The following is a 16,005-nucleotide window of genomic DNA, read 5'->3' on the forward strand; positions in this document are numbered from 1 at the left end:
GCCGGACGGCAGCCTCCTGAAAGAATCACAGCTCATTCCACTAGGGCTGTGGCTTCCACATGGGCCTTCAAGAACGAGGCTTCTGTTGATCAGATATGTAAGGCAGCGACTTGGTCTTCACTGCACACTTTTACTAAATTTTACAAATTTGATACTTTTGCTTCTTCTGAGGCTATTTTTGGGAGAAAGGTTTTGCAAGCCGTGGTGCCTTCCATCTAGGTGACCTGATTTGCTCCCTCCCTTCATCCGTGTCCTAAAGCTTTGGTATTGGTTCCCACAAGTAAGGATGACGCCGTGGACCGGACACACCTATGTTGGAGAAAACAGAATTTATGTTTACCTGATAAATTACTTTCTCCAACGGTGTGTCCGGTCCACGGCCCGCCCTGGTTTTTTAATCAGGTCTGATAATTTATTTTCTTTAACTACAGTCACCACGGTATCATATGATTTCTCCTATGCAAATATTCCTCCTTTATGTCGGTCGAATGACTGGGGAAGGCGGAGCCTAGGAGGGATCATGTGACCAGCTTTGCTGGGCTCTTTGCCATTTCCTGTTGGGGAAGAGAATATCCCCACAAGTAAGGATGACGCCGTGGACCGGACACACCGTTGGAGAAAGTAATTTATCAGGTAAACATAAATTCTGTTTTTGACCACATCATCCTCTTTATGCATGTTGTCTTACTCCAAGCTGTATAGGCTCGAAAGCCTACTACCAATTAAGCATATTAGGTGATGTGCATCTCTGTAATGAGAAGGGGTGTGGTCTAATGACATCAACACCCTATATCAGGTGTGCATAATTATTAGGCAACTTCCTTTCCTTTGGCAAAATGGGTCAAAAGAAGGACTTGACAGGCTCAGAAAGTCAAAAATAGTGAGATATCTTGCAGAGGGATGCAGCACTCTTAAAATTGCAAAGCTTCTGAAGCGTGATCATCGAACAATCAAGCGTTTCATTCAAAATAGTCAACAGGGTCGCAAGAAGCGTGTGGAAAAACCAAGGCGCAAAATAACTGCCCATGAACTGAGAAAAGTCAAGCGTGCAGCTGCCAAGATGCCACTTGCCACCAGTTTGGCCATATTTCAGAGCTGCAACATCACTGGAGTGCCCAAAAGCACAAGGTGTGCAATACTCAGAGACATGGCCAAGGTAAGAAAGGCTGAAAGACGACCAACACTGAACAAGACACACAAGCTGAAACGTCAAGACTGGGCCAAGAAATATCTCAAGACTGATTTTTCTAAGGTTTTATGGACTGTTGAAATGAGAGTGAGTCTTGATGGGCCAGATGGATGGGCCCATGGCTGGATTGGTAAAGGGCAGAGAGCTCCAGTCCGACTCAGACGCCAGCAAGGTGGAGGTGGAGTACTGGTTTGGGCTGGTATCATCAAAGATGAGCTTGTGGGGCCTTTTCGGGTTGAGGATGGAGTCAAGCTCAACTCCCAGTCCTACTGCCAGTTTCTGGAAGACACCTTCTTCAAGCAGTGGTACAGGAAGAAGTCTGCATCCTTCAAGAAAAACATGATTTGCATGCAGGACAATGCTCCATCACACGCGTCCAAGTACTCCACAGCGTGGCTGGCAAGAAAGGGTATAAAAGAAGAAAATCTAATGACATGGCCTCCTTGTTCACCTGATCTGAACCCCATTGTGAACCTGTGATCCATCATCAAATGTGAGATTTACAAGGAGGGAAAACAGTACACCTCTCTGAACAGTGTCTGGGAGGCTGTGGTTGCTGCTGCACGCAATGTTGATGGTGAACAGATCAAAACACTGACAGAATCCATGGATGGCAGGCTTTTGAGTGTCCTTGCAAAGAAAGGTGGCTATATTGGTCACTGATTTGTTTTTGTTTTGTTTTTGAATGTCAGAAATTTATATTTCTGAATGTTTAGATGTTATATTGGTTTCACTAGTAAAAATAAATAATTGAAATGGGTATATATTTGTTTTTGTTAAGTTGCCTAATAATTATGCACAGTAATAGTCATCTGCACACACAGATATCCCCCTAAAATAGCTATAACTAAAAACAAACTAAAAACTACTTCCAAAACTATTCAGCTTTGATATTAATGAGTTTTTTGGGTTCATTAAGAACATGGTTGTTGTTCAATAATAAAATTAATCCTCAAAAATACAACTTGCCTAATAATTCTGCACTCCCTGTATAATACTGGCATGACTGGGTAGACTGTGGGCAGTATTGGCATAAATATGCTAATTTATATATAATACTGGCATGACTGTGTAAACTGTGAGCAGTACTGGCATTAATATGCTAATTTATATATATTACTGGCATGACTGGGTAAACTGTGGGCAGTACTGGCATTAATATGCTAATTTATATATAATACTGGCATGACTGGGTAAACACTGGGCAGTACTGGCATTAATATGCTAATTTATATATAATATGGGCATGACTGGGTAAACAGTGGGCAGTACTGGCATTAATATGCTAATTTATATATAATACTGGCATGACGGTGTAAACTGTGGGCAGTACTGGCATTAATATGGTAATTTATATATAATACTGGCATGACTGGGTAAACTGTGGGCAGTACTGGAATTAATATGCTAATTTATATATAATACTGGCATGACTGTGTAAACTGTGGGCAGTACTGGCATTAATATGCTAATTTTTATATAATACTGGCATGACTGGGTAAACTGTGGGCAGTACTGGCATTACTATGCTAATTTATAATACTTGCATGACTGGGTAAACTGTGGGCAGTACTGGCATTAGTATGCTAATTTATATATAATACTGGCATGACTGTGTAAACTGTGGGCAGTACTGGCATTAATATGCTAATTTATATATAATGCTGGCATTACTGGGTTAACTGTGGTCAGTACTGGCATTAATATGCTAATTTATATATAATACTGTCATGACTGGGTAAACAGTGGGCAGTACTGGCATTAATATGCTAATGTATATATAATGCTGGCATGATTGGGTAAACTGTGGGCAGTACTGGCATTAATATGCTAATTTATATATAATACTGGCATGACTGTGTAAACTGTGGGCAGTATTGGCATTAAGATGCTAATTTATATATAATACTGGCATGACTGTGTAAACAGTGGGCAGTACTGGCATTAATATGCTAATTTATATATATTACTGGCATGACTGGGTAAACTGTGGGCAGTACTGGCATTAATATGCTTATTTATATATAATACTGGCATGACTGGGTAAACGCTGGGCTGTACTGGCATTAGTATCCTAATTTATATATAATACTGGCATGACTGGGTAAACTGTGGACAGTACTGGCATTAATTTGCTAATGTATATATAATACTGGCATGACTGTGTAAACTGTGGGCAGTTCTGGCATTACTATGGTAATTTATATATAATACTTGCATGACTGGGTAAACTGTGGGCAGTATTGGCATTAATATTCTAATTTATATATAATACTGACATGACTGGGTAAACTGTGGGCAGTATTGGCATTAATATGCTAATTTTTATATAATACTGGCATGACTGGGTAAACTGTGGGCAGTACTGGTATTAATATGCTAATTTATATATAATGCTGGCATGACTGGGTAAACTGTGGGCAGTACTGGCATTAAAATTCTAATTTATATATAATACTTGCATGACTGGGTAAACTGTGGGCAGTATTGGCATTAATATGCTAATTTATATATAATACTGGCATGACTGGGTTAACTGTGGTCAGTACTGGCATTAATATGCTAATTTATATATAATACTGGCATGACTGGGTAAACTATGGGCAGTTTTGACTAATGTATATTACTGCAAAACTGCTGCCATCTAGTGCTCCTGCTAATGTATATTACTGCAAAACTGCTGCCATCTAGTGCTCCTGCTAATGTATATTACTGCAAAACTGCTGCCATCTAGTGCTCCTGCTAATGTATATTACTGCAAAACTGCTGCCATCTAGTGCTCCTGCTGATGTATATTACTGCAAAACTGCTGCCATCTAGTGCTCCTGCTGATGTATATTACTGCAAAACTGCTGCCATCTAGTGCTCCTGCTGATGTATATTACTGCAAAACTGCTGCCATCTAGTGCTCCTGCTAATGTATATTACTGCAAAACTGCTGCCATCTAGTGCTCCTGCCAATTTTATATTACTGCAAAACTGCTGCCATCTAGTGCTCCTGCTAATGTATATTACTACAAAACTGCTGTCATCTAGTGATCCTGCTAATGTATATTACTACAAAACTGCTGCCATCTAGTGCTCCTGCTAATGTATATTACTACAAAACTGCTGCCATCTAGTGCTCCTGCTAATGTATATTACTACAAAACTGCTGCCATCTAGTGCTCCTGCTAATGTATATTACAGCAAAACTGCTGCCATCTAGTGCTCCTGCTAATGTATATTACTGCAAAACTGCTGCCATCTAGTGCTCCTGCTAATGTATATTACTGCAAAACTGCTGCCATCTAGTGCTCCTGCTAATGTATATTACTGCAAAACTGTTGCCATCTAGTGCTCCTGCTAATGTATATTACTGCAAAACTGATGCCATCTAGTGCTCTTGCTAATGTATATTACTGCAAAACTGATGCCATCTAGTGCTCCTGCTAATGTATATTACTGCAAAACTGATGCCATCTAGTGCTCCTGCTAATGTATATTACTGCAAAACTGCTGCCATCTAGTGCTCCTGCTAATGTATATTACTGCAAAACTGCTGCCACCTAGTGTTCCTGCTAATGTATATTACTGCAAAACTGCTGCCATCTAGTGCTCCTGCTAATGTATATTACTGCAAAACTGCTGCCATCTAGTGCTCCGGCTAATGTATATTACTGCAAAACTGCTGCCATCTAGTGCTCCTGCTAATGTATATTACTGCAAAACTGCTGCCATCTAGTGCTCCTGCTAATGTATATTACTGCAAAACTGCTGCCATCTAGTGCTCCTGCTAATGTATATTACTGCAAAACTGCTGCCATCTAGTGCTCCTGCTAATGTATATTACTGCAAAACTGCTGCCATCTAGTGCTCCGGCTAATGTATATTACTGCAAAACTGCTGCCATCTAGTGCTCCTGCTAATGTATATTACTGCAAAACTGCTGCCATCTAGTGCTCCTGCTAATATATATTACTGCAAAACTGCTGCCATCTAGTGCTCCTGCTAATGTATATTACTGCAAAACTGCTGCCATCTAGTGTTCCTGCTAATGTATATTACTGCAAAACTGCTGCCATCTAGTGCTCCTGCTAATGTATATTACTGCAAAACTGCTGCCATCTAGTGCTCCTGCTAATGTATATTACTGCAAAACTGCTGCCATCTAGTGCTCCTGCTAATGTATATTACTGCAAAACTGCTGCCATCTAGTGTTCCTGCTAATGTATATTACTGCAAAACTGCTGCCATCTAGTGCTCCTGCTAATGTATATTACTGCAAAACTGCTGCCATCTAGTGCTCCTGCTAATGTATATTACTGCAAAACTGCTGCTATCTAGTGCTCCTGCTAATGTATATTACTGCAAAACTGCTGCCATCTAGTGTTCCTGCTAATGTATATTACTGCAAAACTGCTGCCATCTAGTGCTCCTGCTAATGTATATTACTGAAAAACTGCTGCCATCTAGTGCTCCTGCTAATGTATATTACTACAAAACTGCTGTCATCTAGTGCTCCTGCTAATGTATATTACAGCAAAACTGCTGCCATCTAGTGCTCCTGCTAATGTATATTACTGCAAAACTGCTGCCATCAAGTGCTCCTGCTAATGTATATTACAGCAAAACTGCTGCCATCTAGTGCTCCTGCTAATGTATATTACTGCAAAACTGCTGCCATCTAGTGCTCCTGCTAATGTATATTACTGCAAAACTGCTGCCATCTAGTGCTCCTGCTAATGTATATTACTGCAAAACTGCTGCCATCTAGTGTTCCTGCTAATGTATATTACTGCAAAACTGCTGCCATCTAGTGCTCCTGCTAATGTATATTACTGCAAAACTGCTGCCATCTAGTGCTCCTGCTAATGTATATTACAGCAAAACTGCTGCCATCTAGTGCTCCTGCTAATGTATATTACTACAAAACTGCTGCCATCTAGTGCTCCTGCTAATGTATATTACAGCAAAACTGCTGCCATCTAGTGCTCCTGCTAATGTATATTACTGCAAAACTGCTGCCATCAAGTGCTCCTGCTAATGTATATTACAGCAAAACTGCTGCCATCTAGTGCTCCTGCTAATGTATATTACTGCAAAACTGCTGCCATCTAGTGCTCCGGCTAATGTATATTACTGCAAAACTGCTGCCATCTAGTGCTCCTGCTAATGTATATTACTGCAAAACTGCTGCCATCTAGTGTTCCTGCTAATGTATATTACTGCAAAACCGCTGCCATCTAGTGCTCCTGCTAATGTATATTACAGCAAAACCGCTGCCATCTAGTGCTCCGGCTAATGTATATTACTGCAAAACCGCTGCCATCTAGTGCTCCGGCTAATGTATATTACTGCAAAACTGCTGCCATCTAGTGCTCCGGCTAATGTATATTACTGCAAAACTGCTGCCATCTAGTGCTCCTGCTAATGTATATTACTACAAAACTGCTGCCATCTAGTGCTCCTGCTAATGTATATTACTGCAAAACTGCTGCCATCTAGTGCTCCTGCTAATGTATATTACTGCAAAACTGCTGCCATCTAGTGCTCCTGCTAATGTATATTACTACAAAACTGCTGCCATCTAGTGCTCCGGCTAATGTATATTACTGCAAAACTGCTGCCATCTAGTGCTCCTGCTAATGTATATTACTGCAAAACTGCTGCCATCTAGTGCTCCTGCTAATGTATATTACTGCAAAACTGCTGCCATCTAGTGCTCCTGCTAATGTATATTACTGCAAAACTGCTGCCACCTAGTGCTGTAGACATGTGCACACTCCTGAGCTTACATCCCTGCTTTTCAACAAAGGATAGCAAGAAAATGAAGACAATTTGTTAACGGAAATAATTTGTTAAGTTGTAGATTGTCTGTTCTATCTGAGTCATGAGAGAAAACATTAGGGTTTTATGTCCCTTTAAGCTGAAATTAGCTGATATTATTTGTTGCACAACTTATCATTAAATCAATTTATATTAAATGAAGCAATTAATTTGTGCTGTGGAAAAATTCCATTTATAAATTACAGAAAATGCTATAGGATTGCAAAATATTACACTGCCCCCCACCCGGCTGATGTAGAACATAGTTCTGTTATCAAATGTACTTTGTTCTCTTGTTATCCTTTGTTGAAAGCATACCTAGGTAGGCTCAGGAGCTGCAATTCACTACTAGGAGCTAGCTGCTAATTGGTGGCTGCACATAAATGCCTCTTGTCAGTGGCTCACCTGACCAGCTAGCTCCCAGTAGTGCATTGCTGCTTCGGAGCTAACTTTTAAAAGGACAGTAAAGTCAAATTAAATTTGAATTATTCGGATAGAGTGTGCAGTTTTAAGCAACGTTCCCTATTTACTTCTTTTTTCTAATTTGCTTTGTTCCTCTAGTTATCCTTTGTTGAAAAGCATACTTAGGTTGTCAAGAGCTGCTGATTGGTGGCTGCACATAAATGCCTTGTTATTGACTCACCCTTGTGCATTGCTGCTTCTGCAACAAAGGATACCAAGAGAATGAAGCAAATTAGATATTAAAACTAAACTGGAAAGGGCAATTAAAGGGACACTAAATGCATTTTTTTTCTTTCATGATTCAGATAGAAAGTTGATTAAGATTGCTGCTCTGATTGACTCCTTTTATTAATTTGTCTTTGTTCTATTGTTATCTTTATTTAAAAAGCAGAAATGTAAAGATTAAGAGCCGGACCATTTTTGGTTGAGAACCTGGGTTATGCTTGCTTATTGGTTTGTTAAATGTAGCCACCAATAAGCAAGCACTATCCAGGGTGCAGAACCTAAAATGGGCTGGCTCCTAAGCTTTAAATTCCTTAGAAACTTGCTTAAAACTGATACTCCCTTTAAAATGATGGGCTATATCTGAATTATGAAAGAAACATTTTGGGTCCGAGAAGTACATTGTTGCGCTTGAGCTGACTTTAACTATGTGTTTAAACACATAGTTATATACAAGCAACAGTGCAATAGTATCCCGCTCTGTTCTCCCGACAGATGTGTGAATAATACCATAGGGGTCAGAAGTTCTGTTAGCAAACACGGTGTCCTGAGATTGCAGGGAAGTGAAAGGCCGTGATGCTAGAAAAGTCCGGATTGGTACTAAATGAAACATTAACCCTCCTTCAGCTGGTGCACGCTATAATCGTGTTTAGTAGCGTGTGCGCTCGCAGGTGTAGACCGTACGAAGATTTAGGGATACTGCTTTGGTGACTGTTTGGACCATTTTGGCCGCTGCTATATAATCGTTCTATTCTGTGGTGCCTCCGCCATATTAGTTTTATTGAAGCACGCTGAAGGGGGCAGCAAACACCAGGCGATTTTATACAAAATGTTTAGTTATGTAATGAAACCTTTTCATGTAATTTAGCTCTGAAGAGTGTGAATTTTCTAATTCTCAGAACTGACTGCTAGAGGCTAACCCCGCTACATGTGTTTCCCTAATTAGCTTTAACAGATGATAACTGCAAAAACAATGCAGTTAATACCAACATAATGGCTAGCCTTATTGTCTGCAGATTTAAGTCTGGATTAGCTCCATCAAAAAAAATGGTAGGTGGAGTTTGGCTTTTTAAAACCGATTGCAGCAAACAAATTTATGTTGTTAATTGCAAGGTGTTTACTGTTACCTTAAATTAACCATAAATCTGCAAAACAAACCCTGTTTCATTGCTGCTTTACCAGACCTGTTTTTATCCCCCAGCCCTGTAGCTTTGTGACAAGCGGTAAAATGTGCGACCTTATTCGGCCAGTAGCTATAACTCTCGCTTTCTTCTAATCTAGCACATCCGTCTCTTTAATCCCTTGCTTTACATCTGAACACTTTTATATAGAGAGTGACTCATTGCCGTGTTGTAGGGTCCCTCTCCGTTACCTTACACCGGGAGAGCCATCTCTGTTACACTGACACGGATGTTACACTTTATTGTGGCTCCTGAATGGCGTGAGAACGCGTTACCTGATACGTTTTGCTGTAACACTTAATACACAGATCTGGCACTGTGCAAATCTTTTATCTTGTGTGTATCTACAGCGTTGTCATGTTTACTGGGTGTTTATTCATTGCCAGATGTCTGTGATTATTATTATTATTATACTTTATTTATGAAGCGCCAACATATTCCGCAGCGCTGTCCATGGATACAATTCATTTAAATAAAACAATACAAGAGTTGTAAGAGACAGGACAAAGGAGGTTGAGAAACAGGAGGTGAGGACTGCAAGATTGAGAAAGATGTTAATGCAGAGTTAGATGAGGGAAATGTTAGGTAAGTGAAATTAATTTATTAGTGAGTTGGGTGGTCGGCTTCCCTGAACAGAAAAGTCTTCAGGGAACATTTAAAGGAAGAAAGATTAGGGCAAAGCCTGACAGCACGAGGGAGAGTGTTCCAGAGGGTAGGTGCTGCACGAGGGAGAGAGTTCCAGAGGGTAGGTGCTGCACGAGGGAGAGAGTTCCAGAGGGTAGGTGCTGCACGAGGGAGAGTGTTCCAGAGGGTAGGTGCTGCACGAGGGAGAGTGTTCCAGAGGGTAGGTGCTGCACGAGGGAGAGTGTTCCAGAGGGTAGGTGCTGCACGAGGGAGAGAGTTCCAGAGGGTAGGTGCTACACGAGGGAGAGTGTTCCAGAGGGTAGGTGCTGCACAACAGAAGTCCTGTAGTCTAGCATGGGAAGAGGTGATAGTCACGGATGCAAGGAGCAAGTCATTGTTGGATCTTAGTGGACGGGCTGGAGTATACTTGTGTATTAGGGAGGATAGGTAGTGGGGAGCGGTGTTGGTGAGCACTTTGTATGCAAGGGTGAGAATTTTTTTTTTTTTTTTTATTGAGGATAATACATATAATTTCAAGTTACATCATAAGCACATTATACAATCATGTGAATAGTAAAATCATATTTGACAAACTTGCGTTTAGAGAGATTTAGTCCTCATTTTTATCCCCTGTGTTTAGATGGACACTGTTGGTCCAATAATTATCAATATGGGTGAGTGCTAGGGGCATATGTCCAACATAATATGCACAACAAGAACACACAGAACATAACATTTTGCATCAAATAAAAAGTAAACAAAATAGTTGTTACACTAGCATAGCAAGTAAAACCATGATGAGAATCAAGATGCAAGATACAAGAACTAACTGTTTAAACATAAAGTTTAAATTATAATAATACACAGATATAATAAAATATAATATAATGTAATATATAGCCGCACCAATGATATGCAAGTAAGTTGTTAAGAAGATTCACCTATAACAAACCGTCAGCAAAATAGTGACGCACCTTTGGGGTTTTATGTGACATGTCCCAATAATTATGCCAATAATTATGCCAAGCCATTAACTAAGTCTTAAGTCTAAGACCCATCCCCACGCAGTCCCGGCCGCAGAAAGCGCAGGGAAGGTCGGCAACTCAATTTCAAAGTATGCCATGTTTATTTAAGCTATAGATAGGATATTTGGAGGATTGCCACCTTATTCAATTTTATATTATTTTATGGGGGGAAACTACTGGAAGTTTTATATCCTGCTGGTTAGTTAGGATCCCTGGCCAGTCTCAGTCTCCCCCATCGTCCGTTTAAGTATTTAACTGAGCATGCTGTGTCAACGTCTCTGGGTTGCAGCGTATCGTAAAACGGACCCCAGTTGCTTTCCATATGAGTCGCATCAGCATATTGTACCCATAGATAGTCTCCGGACCAGACCAGTGCAGGTCTCGATGTGTAGCAGGCAACGTGTTCAGTGGCCAGCTTGTTCCACAGTGATGAGAGGTGCGTGGCTTCAGTTTGGATGCTCTCTCGCTTTTGAAAGGGGCGATCGTTGATCTCTGCTGAGTCTGACAGCGTGGTAGAGGTACTTAGTTGTATGGCCGGCTGGTAAAAATCTGCCCTTAGTATCTCGGGTTGAGCTGCCCTCCCGGGCCCTGAGGAGGGGTAGAACCCCGAATGAGAATGCTGCTGAGGTGCCGGTACCTTTGGTTGTTCTGGCGCAACTCTGCTCATCAGTAGATAGAGATCTTGCTCCGTAGGCGCTTTGTCTAATAAAGGTTTGAAGATCATTTCCAGCCTAAGGAGCATTGGATCTTGTGAAGTAGATAGGTCCTCTTCCCACGTGTCCGCCATGAAGTCATCCATCTCTGTATTGTGCGGTATTATAGCTTGGTGGCTTAACTCCGATAGGGAAACAGTTTATCTTATAAGCTTCCAGAAACGGTGCTGCAATTCCTGGTGCGGCTTTGATGTAGAGTCAGTTCTTGCCAAATACCCCGGGGATCCGGGGGGGGAACGCTGCCTGTATAGTCGCCGCCGCACAGGCCTCAAAGGTCCTTTTCCTTCCCCTGGGTCATATATACAGCAAAATAAATTAATATGATATCTTGTGTCGCTCAGAGGCTCATGAGCTACTGTAGTAGTGATATTTGCTGTAGTTATTTGACAATATTCAGTGGAATATTGTCTAATCTCCTGGAGCTTCAGAAAGATGCGACTTCACTAAGCCGCTGTTAGGACACCCCCCCAAGGGTGAGAATTTTTAATTTAATTCTGCTGTCAATGGTGAGCCAATGAAGGGACTCGCAGAGAGGTGCAGCAGATACAGAGCGACGGGAAAGGTGGATCAGCCTGGCAGAGGCATTTAGGATGGATTGAAGCGGGGAGAGGCGGGAAAGAGGAAGGCCAGCGAGTAGGTTATTGCAGTAGTCAAGTTGGGAAATAACAAGGGAGTGGATTATTTGCTTTGTGGTCTCAGCGCTCAGAAAAGGTTGAATCTTGGAAATATTGCGTAGATGGTTGCGGCAGGATGTTGAAAGCGATTGGATGTGGGGGATGAAGGATAGGTTTGAGTCAAGTGTAACTCAGAGGCAGCGGACTTGGAGCGATGGGGAAATGGTGATGCCGTCAACAGGGATAGAGAAGTCAGAAGTCGGCGTAGAGCTTGAGGGGGGGGGGGATAAGAAGGAGCTCAGTCTTGGACATGTTAATCTTTAGGTGGTGAGAGGCCATCCTGTAAGAAATACCAGATAAGCAGTCGCTGACATGAGAAAGGAAAGAGGGAGAGAGAGCAGGGTTGGAGAGGTAGATCTGGGTGTCGTCAGCATAGAGGTGATATTTGAAGCCATAACTGTTGATAAGTTTACACAGCGAAGAAGTATAAATGGAGAAGAGTAGAGGACCCAGAACAGATTCTTGAGGTACTCCAACAGACAGAGGCATAGGAGAGGAGGAGTTGCCAGCGTGATCATATTGATACCTATTATACATCATGCATGAGCATTTGTAGCACTTTCTTGCATCATTAACCTCTTAACGGCCGATGTACCCTGTACGTTTCATGGTTGTCAAGGGGTTTCCTAGTGCAGCTTTGCTAGAAATGGTGAAACTGTGCTAGTACCGCGCGCCTCTCTTCCGGAGACATGCAGATATGGCACGGTCTTGCCGACATTGATAAAGAGGGCTTGTTAACCCTGTACGCCGGCAGTCGTTAAGGTGTTAAATATTCTAATCTAAACACAAAGTATACTAATGTGTTAGAGCCTTCTTCTTAAACTGGGGGTCGCTTAAATTGTTTGTGGATAATACAAGAATTGCTAATGACCTGTGTACAGGGAGACAGGAGAGAAGGGGGCTACTGCTAATCTCAGCTTGTTCTTTAAATGTATGTTTTTTTTGTCTGGCTAAATGTCTTCAGCTCTTCGTGCAACCTTGTTCATACAATTATTTGTATTCATGTCATGGGACACCCTGTCTGTGTGTGTTTTTGTGTATGTTGCAAGTGTGTATTTCTGTGTGTGTGTGTGTTTGTGAGTGTGTATGTATATGTTTGTGTGTGTGTATGTGTGTTAATGTGTGTGTATGTGTGTGCATATGTATGTTTGTGTGTGTATGTCTGTGTGTTTGTGTGTGTGTATGTATATATAAGTGTGTGTATGTACAGTATATGTGTATATATGTGTGTGTGTGTGTGTGTGTATATGTATGTTTGTGTGTGCATATGTATGTTTGTGCGTGTATGTCTGTGTGTTTGTGTGTGTATGTACAGTATATGTGTATATATGTGTGTGTGTGTGTGTGTGTGTGTATGTATGTTTGTGTGTGCATATGTATGTTTGTGTGTGTATGTCTGTGTGTTTGTGTGTGTGTATGTATGTATAAGTGTGTGTATGTACAGTATATGTGTATATATGTATGTGTGTGTGTGTATGTATGTTTGTGTGTATAATATGTTTGTTTATGTATATATATATATATATATATATATATATATATATGTTTGTGTATCTGTTTTGAGTGTGTATGTATACTCCATGCCAATTACATTTTAGCGCAACAATTCTATTCTATGCGTATGTGTTTAACCCTGCAAATGAGTTAAACACATAGGTAAAGTTCCACCTGAGAACTGGAAACATTACAACTCTTGAGCCGGAAACGGCCAGTGAGCCAATCAGAAGGGGCATAGTCATACTCACTGAGTGGAAGTTTCTTGCTTGGGAACTATGTGTGCAGATTTTGAGTGAGACTTATCCTATGTATTTAAAGGAAACATCTAATGAGCCAATGACAAGAAGCATATTTGGGCAGCCACTAATCACCAACTAGCTCCCAGGAGTGCATTGCTGCTCTTTAGTATATCAGGTACAGGTATACCTCACTTTACAGCACTTCGCTTTACAGCGCTTCGCTAATACAGTGCTTTGTGGAGCTGAAGTTCAACTTTCAAGGACTTTGAAACAGTGCTGTACTCATCGTGAGATTGCGAGAAAAGTGACTGTTACCATTTTGCTATGCGCATGTTCACTCTGTTTACAGCATTACAGTGCAATCTGTGTCTCAGTGCTATAGTTAGGTAAATTTTACTACAGTAATTGTCACTATTTTACAGGTACAGTATTTATTGAATACTAATTGAATACTTGCTGTGCTAGTGTTAAACTAAACGTAGCGCTATTGCACCCCTAATATATGTTAGTTCACTTTAAGGTGGTTTTCACTTTACAGCGGGGCTCCGGTCCCTAACCCGCTGTATGAGCGGGGTATACCTGTATGCTTTTCAATTAAGGATATCAAGAGAATGAAGCAAATTTGATAATATAAGTAAATTTAATTCCCCCCCCCAAATGATATGCTCTGTGTGAATCTTGTATGTTTCAGTTTGACTTTACTGTTAACCTTTGTAGCAGTGTTAAACACAGTTTTCTGTGACCTGTATGTTCTGATTTCTGTCTCTTCACTGTTAACAGGACGTGAATATAGCCTTGTCCTTATCTGTTGTGTCTGCAGTGCCACACGTGTCAGGCATATTTATTTGCTTATTATTTTCCTCCCCCACAGGTCTCTATAAAGACTCGTTTGGAGAAAATGGGCAAGCTGGTGAGTCATTCAGTTACCGATCTGATTAAAGGGACATTATACACTAGATTTCTCTTTGCATAAATGTTTTGTAGATGATCCATTCATGCCGCCCATCCGGGAGGGTTTTTGTAACAATGTATAGTTTTGCTTATGTTTTTTAATAATATTGTGCTGGTTTTCAGACTCCTAACCCAGCCCCAAAGTATCAGATGCAGACCCAGGTCTACAGATTCCTGCTGCTATTGTTAGTGTAATTTCTATTTTCATATGCAGGGAAGGGGGAGTGTCAGCTTTTCCTGTTTTCCCAGCCATTTTACTAGGTATCTCATCCTAACCTCATCAACAGTCCTAAACTGGGAGCTTCTAAGTAAGATTTTAAAAGGTTTTATACTGGATTTTTAGATCAGTATCTGTCATATTCTTCTTTATAGTAGTTTCTGTTACATGCAGTAATATGAACATTGGTGTATGCTGTCCCTTTAACTCTTTCTGCACAATATGTAGTTGATACAGTTATTGTAAACTTAGCTGGGGACAAATAGACATGATATGCAGATATTAAAGTAAATGCGATGTCCTACTTCATGCCTGTTCACAAGCAGTTCATCATGCTTTTTGGTTTATCCACCATTACCAACAATATACACATGCTGTCTTTAAATGAGGTGTCATGACTGAGGCTAAAGCAGTATTGAAATCACAATTTAGGAGGTTTTGCAAATCAAGAGCAGTTCAGGGATGCACCTTGTGGAAAGTCTATCCATGTTCCTGGTCTACTTTGCTGTAGCCAATCGGTGAACGGTGTAGGGTACTCATTATACACATTATCCCTCTGAGACCAGTTTCCTGGGGATAATTGAAGGTAAAGCAGTCAATAATAAAAATACAAGTGCACTGGATATTTTTATAATCATACAGTTTATATGATCTCTTCTGATCTCTTCTGATCTCTTCTCTCTCTTCTCTCTCTTCTCTCTCTTCTCTCTCTTCTCTTCTCTCTCTTCTCTCTCTTCTCTCTCTTCTCTCTCTTCTCTCTCTTCTCTCTCTCTCTTCTCTCTCTTCTCTCTCTTCTCTCTCTTCTCTTCTCTCTTCTCTCTCTTCTCTCTCTTCTCTTCTCTCTCTTCTCTCTCTTCTCTCTCTTCTCTTCTCTCTCTTCTCTTCTCTCTCTTCTCTTCTCTCTCTTCTCTCTCTTCTCTCTCTTCTCTTCTCTCTCTTCTCTCTCTTCTCTCCCTTCTCTTCTCTCCCTTCTCTTCTCTCCCTTCTCTTCTCTCCCTTCTCTTCTCTCCCTTCTCTTCTCTCCCTTCTCTTCTCTCCCTTCTCTTCTCTCCCTTCTCTTCTCTCTCTTCTCTCCTCTTCTCTCTCTTCTCTCCCTTCTCTTCTCCCCCTTCTCTTCTATCTCTTCTCTTCTCTCTCGTCTCTCCCTTCTCTTCTCTCTCTTCTCTTCTCTCCCTTCTCTTCTCTCTCTTCTCTCTCTTCTCT

The 16,005-nt window shown here is 41.0% G+C and overlaps 1 protein-coding gene across 1 annotated transcript in view; it reads left to right on the forward strand.

The window, feature by feature from the left end:
- NR6A1 (nuclear receptor subfamily 6 group A member 1) overlaps positions 1-16,005 on the forward strand; it is a 611,578-nt gene that overhangs the window by 99,782 nt on the left and 495,791 nt on the right. The window contains exon 2 of the mRNA XM_053695705.1: positions 14,506-14,544. Coding sequence (XP_053551680.1) covers positions 14,506-14,544 — 39 coding nt within the window. The remainder of the gene's footprint in view (positions 1-14,505; positions 14,545-16,005) is intronic.

Source organism: Bombina bombina, chromosome 12, assembly GCF_027579735.1.
Source record: "Bombina bombina isolate aBomBom1 chromosome 12, aBomBom1.pri, whole genome shotgun sequence".
Taxonomy (NCBI): domain Eukaryota; kingdom Metazoa; phylum Chordata; class Amphibia; order Anura; family Bombinatoridae; genus Bombina; species Bombina bombina.